The 16800-nt window shown below is 42.3% G+C and overlaps 1 protein-coding gene across 2 annotated transcripts; it reads left to right on the top strand.

Annotated features, from left to right (window-relative positions):
- The first annotated feature begins 1478 nt into the window (after positions 1-1478).
- wapla (WAPL cohesin release factor a) lies at positions 1479-16563 on the top strand. 2 transcript variants are annotated; one of them, XM_028989990.1, is made up of 20 exons: positions 1479-1749; positions 2546-2940; positions 3635-4292; positions 4384-4691; positions 5223-5329; positions 5858-5953; positions 6658-6819; positions 7305-7441; positions 7553-7664; positions 7823-8050; positions 9593-9704; positions 9916-10013; positions 10207-10283; positions 11290-11462; positions 11637-11752; positions 11847-12044; positions 12137-12347; positions 12725-12813; positions 14513-14608; positions 14736-16563. In XM_028989990.1, the coding sequence occupies exons 2-20, from the start codon at positions 2568-2570 to the stop codon at positions 14799-14801; spliced, it is 3417 nt and encodes a 1138-aa protein (XP_028845823.1). In that variant the 5' UTR covers positions 1479-1749; positions 2546-2567; the 3' UTR covers positions 14802-16563. The 2 variants fall into 2 exon arrangements, with proteins under 2 accessions (XP_028845823.1, XP_028845824.1); XM_028989991.1 differs by lacking the exon at positions 1479-1749 and adding an exon at positions 2024-2299.
- Positions 16564-16800: the final 237 nt, after the last annotated feature.

The following is a 16800-nucleotide window of genomic DNA, read 5'->3' as shown; positions in this document are numbered from 1 at the left end:
ATGAAACCAGCACTCGTGTGGCTCAACAGTCCTTGTTAGGTCACCTCTTGCAGTCTCCCAACTGGCCCCATCCACCCAGCACATGTTCACGTGTTGTGAAGACGTTTTATCCTTTACGGCCTGAATACATGCCAGCTATTAGCAGGGTGGTGTGTTGTTTTGCGTAAGTTATGGTCTTAGAAAATAATTCATTTCATTACCCATTACCCAATAAATCACTGATAAATGAAGGACTTCAGTTGAGCTTGTTACTTTACATGCATCATGTTTTCAGCAGCCTCTGCCCTGCCTGGTACCCGCCATAGCACAGGCCCCAAATCATAATGTTGTTTTAAGATTATCATGGAAATTCAACATGCTAATACTTTAGGTAGCAAAAGATTTCCATTGGCATTAGACTGCACCACGTTTTAATGTAAAACCACTAAACCAAGAGAATTACATTTTGTGTCATTTCTTGTCAAATGGTTTGATATGGTTGACTGCTCAATATAAAATCAGTTTCAGTACAGTTTACAATACCTTGAATCATCTTATTGAGAAAATACACACAAGGAATTCCGGTTGATGGTGTCTCTTAAGCACAACATCACATGTGACAATCACTTCACTCAACAGTATAAACCAACAACATAATGTAGAATATAGCCTGAATTTTATGTACAGAAAATAAAAAGATTCAACTCATCCTAATCTATCTACCTGTACACATTTAACTAGTGCAGATAACGAAAACACGACTGCTACTGTACTTTCAAGATTTTAACAAGTTTTTAACAAATGTACTTATGTAAATATAGTACTGGCCAAAAGTTTGGACACACCTTCTCATGCAATGTCTTTATTTTCATGACCATTTACATTTGTAGATACTCACTGAAGGCATCAAAACTATGAATGAACACATGTGGAGTTATGTAATTAACAAAAAAGGTGAAATAACTGAAAATATGTTTTATATTGTAGTTTCTTCAACAGTCTTGAAGGAGTTCCCAGAGGTGTTTAGCACTTGTTGGCCCCTTTGCCTTCACTCTGCGGTCCAGCTCACCCCAAACCATCTCTATTGGGTTCAGGTCCGGTGACTGTGGAGGCCAGGTCCCCACTTTTTGTTAATTATATAACTCCACATGTGTTCATTCATAGTCTTGATGCCTTCAGTGAGAATCTACCAATGTAAATGGTCATGAAAATAAAGAAAACACTTTGAATGAGAAGGTGTGTCCAAACGTTTGGCCTGTCCTGTATATTGTGTTTTCATTTGTCCGCAATACTGAGCAAGGTCAGATACTCAGTTTCCCATAGTCCTTTTAAAATTGGACTCCACCCCGTTTCTGGCGCCCACGTTCAGCATTCTTCCACCAATCACACACGTCCGTCATTCAGTTGTACCCACTCGTCGTCGTGTTTACGAAGCGGACGCGGCAACATTCCCTCTTCCCATTGGACGAGATTCCGTCAGTCGCGAAGTGACGGAAATGTTGGCAGCGAGAGGAAGAGGGAGGAGGGGAGGTTTTAATGGTAGCCACTGGCGCATCTCAGACCAATTGCTAAAGTGTGTGGCCGTCATATAACTGCGGAAACCACGGACTTGCGGTCGAGCGCGTTTCTCGGGATCCCCTGGCCTGTAAAATAGTGCGGCGTCGCCACTCGCGGGGCTTTTGTCGGCTGGATTGAGCTCCGCGCTCGTTTTTGTGAAGCCAGATCGAGGACGGAGGCCTAGCCGGGAGCCAGTTGGGAGAATTGCGATTGGTGAGTTTCATGCCATGTTTTGAACGTCGCCGAAAGGAAACTTTGTGCCTTACGTTTGGAAAACGTTGACGTTGTTCCACTGGGAAAGTTTTAGCGAGACTTTTGGGAAATAATTGTGAGTCCCTGTCCCCCGGAAACGGTGGTAACATGTAAACATCGTGCTAGTAGCCCATTAGCTAGTTACAGCTGCTAGGCCTTGCTTCGAAATATTGCTGCAAATCGATTAGCAAGGTTACTCTTTATGGCCCCTGACAGATAATTTTTCGGCGACTGACTGGCTATGATCGAATCGGCGAATCGACAGATTTTAATCAACTAAATGCTTCTGGGTCCGAAAGTCAAGTCGTGTAAAATTCAATCAGTTTCGTACGGTGATGCATGCCGTGCAAAGCCAGACCGACCGCATGTATACAGTACACAGGAGTACGCAAGGCGTGCAAAACAGCTCGTTCGACTGGGCTCTCTTTACAGGAACAGGTCTGTGGTAAACGTGCAAGACCGCAGACAGACGAGGTCAGAGGTCACTGCAGCCTGACTACAATATTGCATCGTATGTAATTCCACTGTACGCACCCTTCACACTGTGTCTTGTCAATTAGCGTGGTTCTACTGTCATAATACAGCTGTACGTGTGCATTGCTGGGGCTGAATGAGGTAATAATCTGTGGTAAATTGTGCATAATGTTGCGAGTTATGGGAAATTGCAACATAATAAGGGCCGGATAATGTGCTTACTGGGTTAGAAATTAAGAACAACAGATGTGTATTTACAGTCCATGTGTTTTTTTTTGTACAGGGAATATGTAACAGAAGTCAACATGACCTCCAGATTTGGTAAAACCTACAGCCGGAAGGGCGGAGAAGCAAACTCCAAGTTTGACGAAGTCTTTTCGAACAAGAAGGCCACCCTGAGCACCAAATGGGGCGAGACCACCTATAAGGCCCAGCTCACATCCAAACGGCCCCTGCTGAAAACCGAGGCGCCAGAGCCGCTGAAGAGACCCAAGCTTGACGAGGACGATGGTTCCGATGATCCGTTCGGCTTCGACAGCGATGATGAGTCGAAGCCCGTTACCTCCCGCGGCACCCCTGAGACGAGTTCAGGTACAGAATTTCCTCCAGGAAAGAAATCTGAAGAGGCCACAGCCACTTTGAATGCTTCGTCTGTGGATTCTAACAGCTCCCCTGCAGGTAGGAAACAGATGAATTCATTTTCTGATATTTAACGCTATGCACATTATTTGACTGGAACTGTCAACGTGAATATTTGATATCACAATAAGATGCCAAGTGATTATTAAAGATTTTTTTAATTTGGTCTGATTGTCCTACCTCCAGACAAATTTGGAATTGAACAGTGTAATTCATATCAAAACTTAATTGCCATTTTCTATTATAACCATGCTTAACCATTGCCCTGTGTGTAGTCACCTAAACTCTTTGCGTAAATAATTTATCAAGATGTAACAAATCCTTGACAAATTCATAATCAGATTCATTCTAAAGTTTCTGTATGAGTTGCTTAAACTACAGTTTTCTCTGTAAGCACTGGACTTGTTTTGTAGATATCGGGTCACGTGGCAGTATCACTCCCCCCTCTTTAGGTATTTTTGTAGCCGGTTATATGTTGAGCTCCCATGAGGGCTTCTGTTCAGTGAGCTGAGAATAGAATCGGTGCGGCATCTCATGCAGACAGCTTCACGTTGTACTTCCTGCTCGGCCCATCACTCACTTCAGCAGCCAGTGGGCCGTTGGCTTGTTTACTCGCAGCATCAGCTCTGGCTTGAGGAATGGTTCTGGACGTCTCAGTTGGATAATAAAGTGCTTTAATGCGCTCTTTTTCAGAAATGAGTTATGAGTTCTGCATCTATATTTTATTTTTCAGGAAAACCTCTGCACACGTTAGCAAACGCTGGTCCGTGGTCCAAGAATCCAGTGAGTGATTCAAAACCCATATCCCAGTTCTCAAATTTGAAGTCCGTGCCCAAGGACCCTTCAGACGGCTGGAACTCTGAAGGGAGCCAGCGCTCCTCGTCGCCTGGCGAAGACTCACTTCAGGAGAGGGACTTTGGGGGTCCATCGTGGGGTGGGGACAGGGTAGACAGTGAGGCTTCTGTCCAGGGCAGGGACTCTGCTGAGGGGCAGAGTTTAACGGGTCAAGGAGATGTAGAGGCTGAAGAGAAGCCTGTTGACTTCGATCAACTGCCTCTTCTCAAGTCAGCTTCCTGCAGAACGTACCACAGACCCAGTCGGCAAAAAGATGGCGAAGAAGGCGCAGGAGTAAAGGCCGACAAGCCATCATCAACTGCACCAAACCCCAGCAGCACCCCAGCTGCAGGGAGCTCAGAAGCCAAGACTAGCGGGCGTGGCAGAGTACGGGACTACACGGTGCTCCACCCGTCTTGCGTGTCTGTATGCAATGTCACGATTCAGGACTCCATGGAGCGCACCGTGGATGAGTTCGCCAGCGCACCCCCAGCTGACCTGGGAGAGGCTGGGACTTTCAAGAGGAAGACTGACGCTCCACCACCCAAACCTACAAGGTCTGGAAACTCTCCGTCCTTCTGTTGTTTTAAATTCGATAGAATGAACATGCAGCTTTATGAGTGTCTCATGATCCATTCTCTGTTTTAGGTTCAGACCCACTCAGACTAAGACGAAGAAGGAGACCAAGTTGGAGTTCTTTGGCTTCGATGAGCACGAAGGCCTGGAAGCAGATGGAGAAGCCACCGCCTCTGGAAGCACCAGCTACAAAATCAAGTACTTTGGCTTCGACGAGTTAAGCGAGAGCGACAGCGATGAAGATGAGAACTCGCCGGCGGCAGAGAAGAGGAAAGCCAGGAAGGCTGCGTCTGCTGCAGCGTCGGTGGCAGCCATGTCCGGCAGTGCTGACAGTCCACAGACCAGTGACTCGCAGGACAGCCAATCAAACACCAACACAGGTCAGATATGCACAGATTCACTACAATTCAGTCACAGTGTTCTCTGAGGTATGCCGCAATATTTGAATTCATCTCAATTCATATATAGGATTCTGCTTTAATCAAGCAGTGCATAATGTGGTAGCTTTGATATATGGAAAAACGTGAGTTTAAAATTGTGGAAGCCTGATGATTGACAGCTCACACAAGCACTTCTTGCTCATTAATCCAAGCATGTAAATGATCAACATTTTCAGAGGCTTCCTACATATTTAAGGTGTAATGACTTAAGGAGAATAAAAACACTACATTTAATTTAGTTTAATTGTAACTGGGTAGGACCAATTGTTATAGATTTGCAATTCTATATTGTTTCTAAATTTAGATATTTAAATTTGGTTCCACCGAAACCACCTATAGGATTGGTGAGCTGTACTCATGTTGCGTCTTTGCTGTTAGAGATTTGAGAAATCATATTGGAATGTATGGATAGGTTTGTAATTTGGAGGAATGGATAATTGAATGTGTTTGTGTCGCTCTTTGTTGTTTCAGACTCTCTTGAGTTTCCTGAGGACTCGGATGCGCTCAGACCTCGGCAAGGGAAACAGTTGGACAAGTCAAAGGACATTGGCCGCAAGATCTTCAGTGGGCCCAAAAAAGTATGGCAATCATTATTACAAACGTACAAATCATTATTAACCAAACGTACATACTATTAAGGTGGCTGGCTGCAATTACAATTTACTAATGTGTTCAAGAAAAAAAAACGATATAAATTATGCATAAATATTTTCTGTAAATGAATCATCCAAGGTTATATCACACCTGGCCTCTGCTTTTCATCGCCGTCGTAAATCCTGTCCCGGGAACAAGCGTAACTATGTGCTTTGCATTCTTATGTAAAGGCACGGTGGCCTGCCAGCGTATCTGTGGGTTTCTGGCCACCGCTTCTCGTAGTCCCTGCTGTTGTTGTCGCTGTGAGTTGGCTTGGATTTGTCATGCAATGTTTCTGGAAGCCTTGTGCTCGGCTGCAGTGTGCGGTGCTAATGACACCATGATCGCTTCTTACCAGCAGGAGGAGGATATGTTGACTTCAGGAGGTTCTGAAATCTTTTTTTTTTTTTTTTCTTGTGCTGCTTTATTTTGGTGTATTTTCCAACATTGCTTTTTACGTGTTGTCTTGTTAGTCTCCTGCTAAAGCGGTGTACAATGCCAGACACTGGAACCAGCCTGAGCCTGAGGAAATGCCCCCACCTGCCCCAACCCGGTCCATCTCAGCCCCAGTAAGTACTTCCTGTCACAGCTCAGCACCTGTATGTGCCAGCCTGTCCTCAGATGCCTACGTGTAAGGTGGACATTGCAGTAACTCGAGTGGGGAACACCGTAGCATCTCTGCTAAATACGCATTGATTTAATGCCCTTTCTCTCATGCCAGTCCTTTGGGATGTGGGATGTCCAGTCAGTCTAAATATTTTCTTCTGCTTCAGCTGCTGTGCCTTTAATTCTGCACTGGGTAGCTAGTTGTGAACCAGTTTACATGATCACAGGTAACTTACTGCTCTGTGTCCTGATTTAAATCTTTTTTAAAGGTGTCCGGTTAACTACCCAAATTTGCCCTGTGGCCAGTGTCATGATTAGCAGACATATGTCACCGATATCTGCTGCAGAGATGCTCTTGCTATGTGCTCTTGTATTTCTAATACAATGGCGGTAGTAGCCTAGTAAGACACTCGGCTATGGATCAGAAGACCCAGGTTCAAATCCCATGTACTGCCAATGTGGCTGAACAAGACACCTAATCCTGAGTGACTCCAGGGAGACTGTCCCTGTAACTACTGCTTGCATGTCACTCTGGATAAGGGCATCTGATAAATGGCGTAAATGTTATAACTGCACTGTCTATATTATATCCATGAGGCAGCTCATGTAGAGATAATGAAATCGGCTTTTCTTTGTTCTGTTTTCTTTTTTCCTGCCACATCTTTAGGCCAGTTCATCAAGCGGGAGCAAAGAGACAAATTCTCACAAAGACGACGGAGTGTTCAAAGCTCCGCCTCCACCCCCCAAAGTCATGAAGTCAGTCACCATCCCCACTCAACTGAACCAGGACATTGTCACAACGCTGAAATGCAGGAAGGAGCACAAGGAGGTGAGAGCGGCATTCTGGGAAGCACGCTTCAGTGTCTGCCTTCCTGAAACATGCGGCCTTTGAAGGCGGTGTAAGCATTTAAAGTGAATTAACCTGAACCCCTCTGAGAGAGCGCAAGCGGGCCTGCAGGCTAATGGCGTAGCTTAGTGGGATCTGTCCCGGTAGATCTGCAAAGGTGTTAACGTTTTTGAGTTTTTTTTTTTTTTTTTGCTGGTGCGGAACAGCATGCCAACCACCAGCTGAGTTTCTAGCCTTGTCATTCCCTGATTCAGTTGGCTAGCGTAGCGTGCCCCTCCCGCAGATGTCGCCGGTTCTGCCTCTCTGAATTTGATGGTTGGCGTAGCCGGTATGACGTGCCAGTTTTTCTTCGAGGCTCTGAATTCTCTGTGTGCACTGATGTCTAGTTTAGAGAAGCAGCATGTTGCCACACTATTTATTTAAATTATTTTATAAATGTAACATTTTTTCTCTTTGTGTTCCTGTAGTTGTATACAGTGGTCCAGCATGTAAAGCACTTTAATGATGTGGTGGAGTTCGGGGAGAATCAGGAGTTCACTGATGACTTTGAATATCTGGAGACGGGTCTGAAGAGCGAACAGCCCCTCAACACACGCTGCCTTAGGTACAGTAGAGACTAAATTGTGGCCGCTACACACCCAGTATGTAACACAAATAACATTTAACATGCATGTCAGTAACATAATTATTTATTTTTTTTGCTCTGCATCTGCAGTATCATCAGCCTAGCCACCCGGTGTGCCATGCCCAGCTTCAGGATGCACCTGAGGGCCAGAGGGAAGGTAGCCCAGGTCTTTAAGATGCTGAGTGATTCACAACAACATCCAGTGAGTCCCCCCCACCCCCTTCTTGTATCCTAACTTGACTTTGTATTATCTAGTTTTACCAGTTAGATTACAGAAAAAAATCTCTATGCTCACTGACCCAGGGGAAAATTTTGGCTTTTGAGTATTGTCTGGTGCTTTCTCTTGTATTTAATTATCAGAACCTGGCACTCTGCACCGCGGCACTGATGTACATCCTAAGCCGCGACCGACTCAACATGGACCTGGACAGGGCCTGTCTGGAGCTCATGATCCGCCTACTGGAGCTGGAGCAGGATCATTCGGTGGATGACCAGCTGACCGCTAAGGAGATGAGCAAAGTCAAGGAGAAGATCCGCAAGCTGTGCGAAACCGTACACAACAAACATCTCGACCTGGAAAACATCACGGTCAGAACTACTGTTAGGTTAAACGCTTAAAAAGGGCTTTATAAAGAAGGTGGATGTGGAATAAAATGAATAACTCACTTAAATTTGCTGTACGGTTTGGTATGAGGGGGAACAAGATCATTTTTCAACTTCGACTGTATACCTTGCTATCCCCCGGCAGTTTTATTTGCAGCAAAGCAAAGCAAAACAAATCTAACATAGAAGAGCAAATTTTGTCCAGCATTTGGTTTCAACCATACATACAACTAGTGCTGCACGATTAATCTAATCGTAATCACGATGTCAGTCTGTGCGATTACATGAATGCAAAAAGCTGCAATTTAAATTATTAGTACATGGATTGGATCGGCAACATATCCGATCCATTCTCTCATTCTCTCAAGATAGGCTAAGCTAGCAAAGCTATGCATTCCTGTGTTCAAGTCAGCCTCCAAACAACGTTTTGGCTAAACGTAAGAACTATAATACGGGATTTTATAATGGCCAAATATAATCAAAACAGTTGTTTAGCCTTACCAGGGTTTGTCGTTCGACAGTAATGTAAAAGAGTTTTTTGTGATTTATTTAATTTTGTAGAATATTGTATTTTGAAAGCACTGGGCATTTCAGGTTATAAGTAGTTTGTATGTTTATCATATTGCAATCGCATATCACAATATTGATCTCAATAATCGCAATATGTCTTTTTCCCCAAATCATGCAGCCCTACATACAACCACACATTCTCTCACTGAAATGTCAAAGTTTCTAAACTGTGAAACATGCTGATTGTTTCAGTGTTTTTTTGATATTCATCACCACAAAATCAATGTGAACCTGTAGTGCTCATAGTTAGTTTCTTATTTTAATTAATGTCACTGTAGTTGTATTAACCAGCAACCAGTAAAATCCTTACAAAAACGATCAGGATTTCTTTGCTGGAAGCGTGAAATTCTTAGGTTCACAGAGTGCATTCTTGACTTTGATAAAATCCTCCACCATTGAACTCTGTTAGAAGCAGAAAATTGGCCCTTGAAGCTTTTACACTTCTACAGAGCTAGCATGTGTCAAAAGACTGTGCTTAGGTTGCCGAGAACAGCCGACGTGTCTTATTTCAAAATGTCTAGATGTTTTTTTTTTTTTTTTTTTTTTTTTTTTTTTTCATAATATATTTTGATTCATGAAGTTACCCCCAAGGTATTAATATTTCAAAGGGTTCTTCTAAACTGCAGGAAGAAAAAAAAAGACTTTCTTTCTGTATCCTTCACCTACTTATTAGGGAGTTAATATACGATGCTCAGCATCTGAGGGCCAGAGTAGCAATTTAATTTTCCCATGATAACAGCTGAGTCCATGTAGCTTTACTTTTCCATGGGATTCGGGTGTTAGAGGTTGCTGCTTTTTTCCTTAATTCTCTCTGCTGCGAGTTGTAAAAGCACAAGAAGGGGGGAGAATGAAATGCTGGGTTAATTGAGTTGTCAGGAGTTTCACAGAATTGCATCAGGAGTTTGAGAAAATGCTAATGGAATTATTTTCTGACACTTCTGTACACATTCTCTTCAGACTGGCCATCTGGCCATGGAGACGCTGCTGTCTCTGACATCCAAGCGGGCAGGAGACTGGTTCAAGGAGGAGCTGCGCTTACTGGGGGGTCTGGACCACATTGTAGATAAAGGTTGAGAATGACACTAAGCAGTCTGCCCTATAATTATATAAATGGTTACTTAGCTTAATGATTGATTCAAATTGCTGTCCTATGGAATTACTACTATTTGAGATTTATTGAAAATATTGTTTTTAATTTAAGTCTATACAAGTTGTGAAACTGGTTTACCAGTTTCGGCCTCGTTCTTGGTTCTCACGTTTTTATTGTTTGGTGCTTGCAGTGAAAGAGTGTGTGGAGAACCTCAGTGAAGAGGAGGATAAAGAGAAGTTGGTTGCCTCGCTCTGGGGGGCAGAACGATGTCTGCGTGTTTTGGAAAGTGTGAGTAACTTAGCCGTACCCTCATTGTGCCCGTTGTGCCTGTGCAGAACAATTATTATTTTTTAATTTTTATATATATATATATATATATATATATATATATATATATATATATATATATATATATATATATATAAAAATAATAATTATAAATTTCCTGTCAATGTTTTAATATATATTTTATTTATTGTAGGTAACTGTTCACAATCCTGAAAACCAGGCTTACCTGATTGCCTATAAAGAGTCCCAGCTTATAGTGTCATCTGCAAGGTAATTTGAACAGGGGAGGGTGTGTGAAACCCGTCGCTCACTTCCCACAGTCAGTCTGACTGGAGTGAAGGGCCCCCCCTGTTGTTCAAGTGCGGTCTAAGTGTGTGTGTGTGTGTGTGTGTGTGTGTGTGCTGTGACAGATGGCGAGAGTGCTAGAACTCGGGAGAGTCACTGTTCTTTTTTTTAGACTGTATTTAGAATATTTTCATAAAGTAGTTGTGAATGGCTTTGGCCTAATAAATGGCATATTATTGCAGCATTATATTTAGGGTTCCTTTAGTGTTTGTGCCTCTGAATGAATTGTAGTGTGAACATGTAACCAAATAACTCATTAAAGCAGTAAAGAGGGATTTTAACACTCGCTTTCTCACAGAGGAGCTGAGATAAAGAACGTTGTAAGGTCCCACATTTAATGTCATTTGTTTAAGAGCATAGGGACTTAAAACACATGATTATGATTACATTTAGTATTTATTTCAGGCAAGGGAGCATGGTGGCTTCTTTTAGTTATTATTTAGGAGTCGCAGGAGTCTCTAGGAGTCGTAGTCTTAGTGGAATCATGACAACTGCGCAGTGCTGACATAAATGCACTTTTTACACAAAAATGTTAAATGACTGAAGGTTCATAGAACTCTGAAATATTTGCAAGTCCATGGGACTGATGTAGGAATCTGACAGGAAACGTTTTTTTTTTTTTCTCCCCCACAAAAAACGCTGAAAGATTTAATTGTGAAGGAAAAATGAGCAAATCTACCATAGTATTGGTTATTTTGATCTAATACGAATGGATACAACTACATAGATATATACTGTTTTACAATACATTGGCAACGGAGGTTTGGAATTGGGTTGAAGCATTGAAGATTCATGTCGTTTTTATAGGCATTGTTTATACTACATATATACTTACACATTATTGCTATGTTGTGTAGTATTACTTTTTTCCTCCCAAAGATCTGGAATGAAGGTGCTTCTTGTAACTCTTGTGCCGTCTGTGCTTTGGCAGAGGTCTGCAGCACTGTGAGCAGATGATTCAGCGGTACAGCCGAGAGGTCAACAGCTCCTCCTCTGCTGCTGATTCCACCCTCCCTCACTGTAGCCATAGCAACGTGGGCAAAGCAGTGGAGGATTGCATGCGGGCGGTTATCGGAGTGCTGCTCAACCTCACTCATGACAACGGTGAGAGAACAGTCACCAGAGCTCCCACAGAACCCTCGTTTCTCCCTTCTGTCCCAGCAGAGTGAAGAGTGGCGGTTTTATTATAGCCCCGCTCCACTTTGCATTATCCACATCATCTGGCTGAGTAGGAATATTATTGAATGGCAGTCAAATGAATGTCATCTCTCCTCTCAGAGTGGGGCAGCACTAAGACTGGGGAGCAGGACAAGCTGATGGTGACGGCTCTGAACTGCGTCCTCAGAGTCCCCCGCTACCTACCTCAGGAACAGAGATTTGACATCCGTGTGCTGGTGAGGCCCGTGTGAAGGTGTATCTGTAGGCGGGCGGATTTTGGTTTTTCTATATTTCTTTTGTGTGTGTGAGTAACTCTCTTAATGACTCCAGGGTCTGGGTCTGCTGATTAACTTAGTGGAGTACAGTGCTAGAAACCGGCACTGCCTGGTAGACATGCAGCTGAACACAGCTCTGGCCTCTGTGGAGGAGAACCAAAAAGACAACGAAGCAGCGAAAGCACCAGAAGGAGAGGAGACGGTGAAGACTGAGGGCCCAACTTCCTCAGGAGCTCTGGCAGCAATCGTTCAGGTCAGGAAACTGCAGGGTGTTTCATCTGCGCTTACAGTTTGGGTTACAGATTTTAGTCGTGGATTTACCTTTTTGTGTCTTTGTGTGTTCAGCTCTTCCTGGAGCGGGAGCAGGCTGCAGTGCTAGCTGAGGCGCAGACTGATGACATCATAAGTGAAGCACCGAAGCCTCAGTTAGATCAGAGTGGGGAGTGGCAGGAGACGTCGGGAGAGATCCAGTGGGTTGCCTCAGAAAACAATGACGCAGATGACAAAGAAAAAGAAAAGAAAGAAGAGGAAGATGAGGAATTGGATCTGAATAAAGGTAAATGTTGACACAATGCACTTGAACTATTTGTCTTGTGAGGAATGTACTGGCTCACAAAATATAAATCTATAATAATATATAATCTGAAATATAAACTAAAGACATATATTAGTCGTAATTAAATTAATCATGACTAGGTTTATCTCAGTAATCTTAACTGTTTCCATTAATCTCATTAGTTTACAAACACTTTTTTTTGTTAAGAATGCAAAATGTTCTCTATATTCATAAATCTATATAACCAATACGGCACATTCCTAGTTCTAGTGAACATCCATACAAATGTGCAAGCACATAAGCTGAGTGCTAAATGAATGAGGGGTGTTCTATTGAGATATCTGTAAATGAGCTGTACTTACTCTCTCCCATCTCAGCCCTTCAGCATGCTGGGAAGCACATGGAGGACAGCATTGTGGCATCATACACTGCTCTTCTACTGGGCTGTTTGTGTCAGGGCAGTCCGGTACGTACTCCTGTGTTGTTTGTTTGGCATACAGGGAGTGCAGAATTTTTAGGCAAGTTGTATTTTTGAGGAATAATTTTATTATTGAACAACCACCATGTTCTCAATGAACCCAAAAAACTCATTAATATCAAAGCTGAATGTTTTTGGAAGTAGTTTTTAGTTTGTTTTTATTTTTAGCTATTTTAGGGGGATATATGTGTGTGTGCATAATTATTAGGCGACTTAACAAAAAACAAATATATACCCATTTCAATTATTTATTTTTACCAGTGAAACCAATATAACATCTCCACATTCACAAATATACATTTCTGACATTCAAAAACAAAACAAAAACAAATCAGCGACCAATATAGCCACCTTTCTTTGCAAGGACACTCAAAAGCCTGCCATCCATGGATTCTGTCAGTGTTTTGATCTGTTCACCATCAACATTGCGTGCAGCAGCAACCACAGCCTCCCAGACACTGTTCAGAGAGGTGTACTGTTTTCCCTCCTTGTAAATCTCACATTTGATGATGGACCACAGGTTCTCAATGGGGTTCAGATCAGGTGAACAAGGAGGCCATGTCATTAGATTTTCTTCTAATGACATGTGGAGTACTTGGACGCGTGTGATGGAGCATTGTCCTGCATGAAAACCATGTTTTTCTTGAAGGATGCAGACTTTTTCCTGTACCACTGCTTGAAGAAAGTGTCTTCCAGAAACTGGCAGTAGGACTGGGAGTTGAGCTTGACTCCATCCTCAACCCGAAAAGGCCCCACAAGCTCATCTTTGATGATACCAGCCCAAACCAGTACTCCACCTCCACCTTGCTGGCGTCTGAGTCGGACTGGAGCTCTCTGCCCTTTACCAATCCAGCCATGGGCCCATCCATCTGGCCCATCAATACTCACTCTCATTTCATCAGTCCATAAAACCTTAGAAAAATAAGTCTTGAGATATTTCTTGGCCCAGTCTTGACGTTTCAGCTTGTGTGTCTTGTTCAGTGGTGGTCGTCTTTCAGCCTTTCTTACCTTGGCCATGTCTCTGAGTATTGCACACCTTGTGCTTTTGGGCACTCCAGTGATGTTGCAGCTCTGAAATCATCACCTAATATGCTTAATTGGTAGTAGGCTTTCGAGCCTATACAGCTTGGAGTAAGACAACATGCATGCAAGAGGATGATGTGGACAAAATACTCATTTGCCTAATAATTCTGCACTCCCTGTATGTGTGACTAGTATACTGGTGGTGTGGTGGTGATTGAATTCTAAAATAGCCATAATAAAGTTAGGCAAGAATTACATTGATTGCATTCAAGTTCACCTGAGTTTCCCAACGATTATTGCTCTTTTGAAGAGTTCCGTTTCTGTGCATGCATGGAAACTTGATATCCTGATTTTAGAATCCAGGAGATTTTGTATGCTTATTTTGCATAACCTAATTATGCTACATGCAGGAATTCAAATAAAGCTATAATATTGTTGCTTGTGTACATTTTATGCCACTTTCTGAGCAGTTCTCAGAACTAATTGTTCTGGTGCATTTATTGACGTTATCACAAACCTAAACTCTTAAAGAAAACGAATTTGGGATATTTAATAGTTTCTGTTGGCCCTGTCTCCCATTAATAATACTATAATAATCTAGAAATTCTAGCTTCATTATTAAAAAATCTAATATATTGCTTTTCTGTGTGCCTACCCTTTCCAGATGAATGTGACAACAGTACGGGAACACCTGCCAAAAGGGGATTTCTCAATCATGACTGAGATGCTCAAAAAATTCCTCAATTTCATGAACCTTACAGTAAGTACTGTTGAAAAAAAACTTCACTGCCTGCCCATTTCTCACTTTTTTGTTTTTTTTTTTTCCCGTAAGACATTCAGCACTGATGCTAATCATTTGCCTCCTCCCCCTCCCCTCGTCTCTGCAGTGTGCAGTCGGGACCACAGGACAGAAGTCCATCTCTCGGGTGATCGATTATCTGGAGCACTGTTAGCGCTGGAGATCTGAGTGCTCTGCTCTCACAGGCCTGGCAAGCCAATGGAAGCCACGCACCGGGGTCCTAACGCTCACCTTGGTTACTGCTGCCATGGTCACCGCCACTGGGTTCATCACTTCAAAGGCTCACATCATTAGTTCCTCTTGTCTTTCTGCTGGGCTTTGCTTTTCCCCCCACAACCATCTTCCCATTTTCCTGCACATGCATAAGTAATAACATAAATTATATGTTGCCTGCATAGTGTATGTAATATGTATATTTAATTTTTTTTTTAATCATGTGACTTTTTAATTTTTTTTTTTTCCCCTTTTATTTATGAGTAGGGAGGTATATGAATTGATTTAAAGTAGGATTTGCTGTTTCATGGCCCCTCTAGCAAGGAAGATGTCTAATTGAAAGGAATCTCTTGATGAAACTTGAGCGTATTGTCTGCTAAAGAAAAACAGGCCAACAAACACAATTATACTTTGAAGTGCAGTGAATCACTGAATCACTTTTGAACCAAAGTCATGTTCTGTCTGAAGCTCCATTTTTGTGTGCTTTTTGAAATGCCAATATGCTCTTTAAAACCTACAAAGAAAAGTTTATCCGTTATCAGGCAAGTTTTTGAGTGCGTGTGTGTAAGTGGGTGACTGAGCGCCGTGTTTCTCTCAGTTAGGCCTTTCTTCACTTTGAGAGATGAAATGCTGTGTGTAGGATCTGGTCGGAAACATGAATGACCTTTTGAGCGTGGCTCGCCTTCCACCAGAGGGCTCGAGAGAGAGAGAGGGAGAGGCCCAGCTTCAGACAAGCTTCCCTCTAAAATGCCACTTTCTTTTCAGCTGTTCTCTGATCTTTCCCTGCCTATCGCTAACCTGATGTGAGCGGGGCCTGAAAACCCCTAATCTTGCACCATTCTCCTGTGTCTGGTTTGTTCTTTTGGGTCTGGAAAGCTTTTAGTTACGATTAATGTCTTTTGGGTTGAGGTTTTGAGTGTGTTGATTATCGCTTTTTTTGTGGCTTGGCGAAATGGACGGAAGCTGTAAGGAAATTGTCTGGACGTCCCTGAGCTAGCAATCTGAATTGAATAGAATAATGGAGTGCTAAGCCAGGAGGCTATGGCATTTTTTATTTTTTGGCAGGTATCAGTCCACACCTCCATTATAATTTAAATTAAACTCTTAATTTAATTTTCATTGCTTTTGAATTGAGCTCATAGCACTTGGCGTGGGGGAAACGATTTTGTAAATTGTCCAGGTCATGTTATAACTATTAACTCATCAGCCAATAGTGTAAGGCAACCCCACAAATTAAATAAATCATTTTTATTCACTGCACTCAAACTCTTGAAGACGTTGGTTTCTCAGACCATGGCTTGGGGTAGCAATTCAGTGAATCATGATTATTGTCTGACTTTGCACTAGTTTCCTAGTGCAGCGACACAAACTTTATAAGCTCAGAAACGTAAGGTCTAAAATAAGCAAACTAAGAAGTGTTGTCCTTGTGAGCTTTCGGGTAAATCAGAGCCATATTCTGTCATAATAATCTTTATTGTGTGACCTCTGATTTCTAAAGCAGAACTAAATCATTTACGAGGTTAAAATTGAGTGTTAAAGTGTAAATATTTCTGTAAATAGTGGCTGTTGGATGTTAAATGCTAGACTACTTTTTTTTTTTTTTAAATCTGATTTTTGTTTTATACTGTTATTTTTCGCAGTTGGGCTATTTGAAGTTAATGTAAAAAACAAAGACATCTGCAGGACGTATATAAATATATATAAACCAGTTTGTACCAGTTTCAAGAATAGTCTTTGGTTACCTGTAAATAATTTTAATTCAAATAAAAATTGCTACTTTCAGTAAGTTTCTTACTGTCTTATGAGTTCTTGGCCATTTGACGTTTTATCTTTTCTACTCAAAACACATACGAGAACCATTTTAAATGAACCAGAGGTTATCTGGTGCAGTGGTGGCTTATCGGGTAAAGAAAACGGACCCGTAATCGGATGGTTACTGG

The sequence above is a fragment of the Denticeps clupeoides genome, chromosome 8 (genome assembly GCF_900700375.1).
Source record: "Denticeps clupeoides chromosome 8, fDenClu1.1, whole genome shotgun sequence".
In the NCBI taxonomy this organism is placed as follows: domain Eukaryota; kingdom Metazoa; phylum Chordata; class Actinopteri; order Clupeiformes; family Denticipitidae; genus Denticeps; species Denticeps clupeoides.
This window is presented reverse-complemented; position numbering and strand designations above follow the sequence as displayed.

Coding starts and splice junctions, on each gene's coding strand:
- wapla (XM_028989990.1), top strand. CDS start 2,568: ATGACCTCCAGATTTGGTAAAACCTACAGCCGGAAGGGCGGAGAAGCA. Junction 5,330..5,857: donor TCTTCAGTGGGCCCAAAAAA/GTATGGCAATCA, acceptor TTGTCTTGTTAG/TCTCCTGCTAAAGCGGTGTA. Junction 12,045..12,136: donor CTCTGGCAGCAATCGTTCAG/GTCAGGAAACTG, acceptor TTGTGTGTTCAG/CTCTTCCTGGAGCGGGAGCA.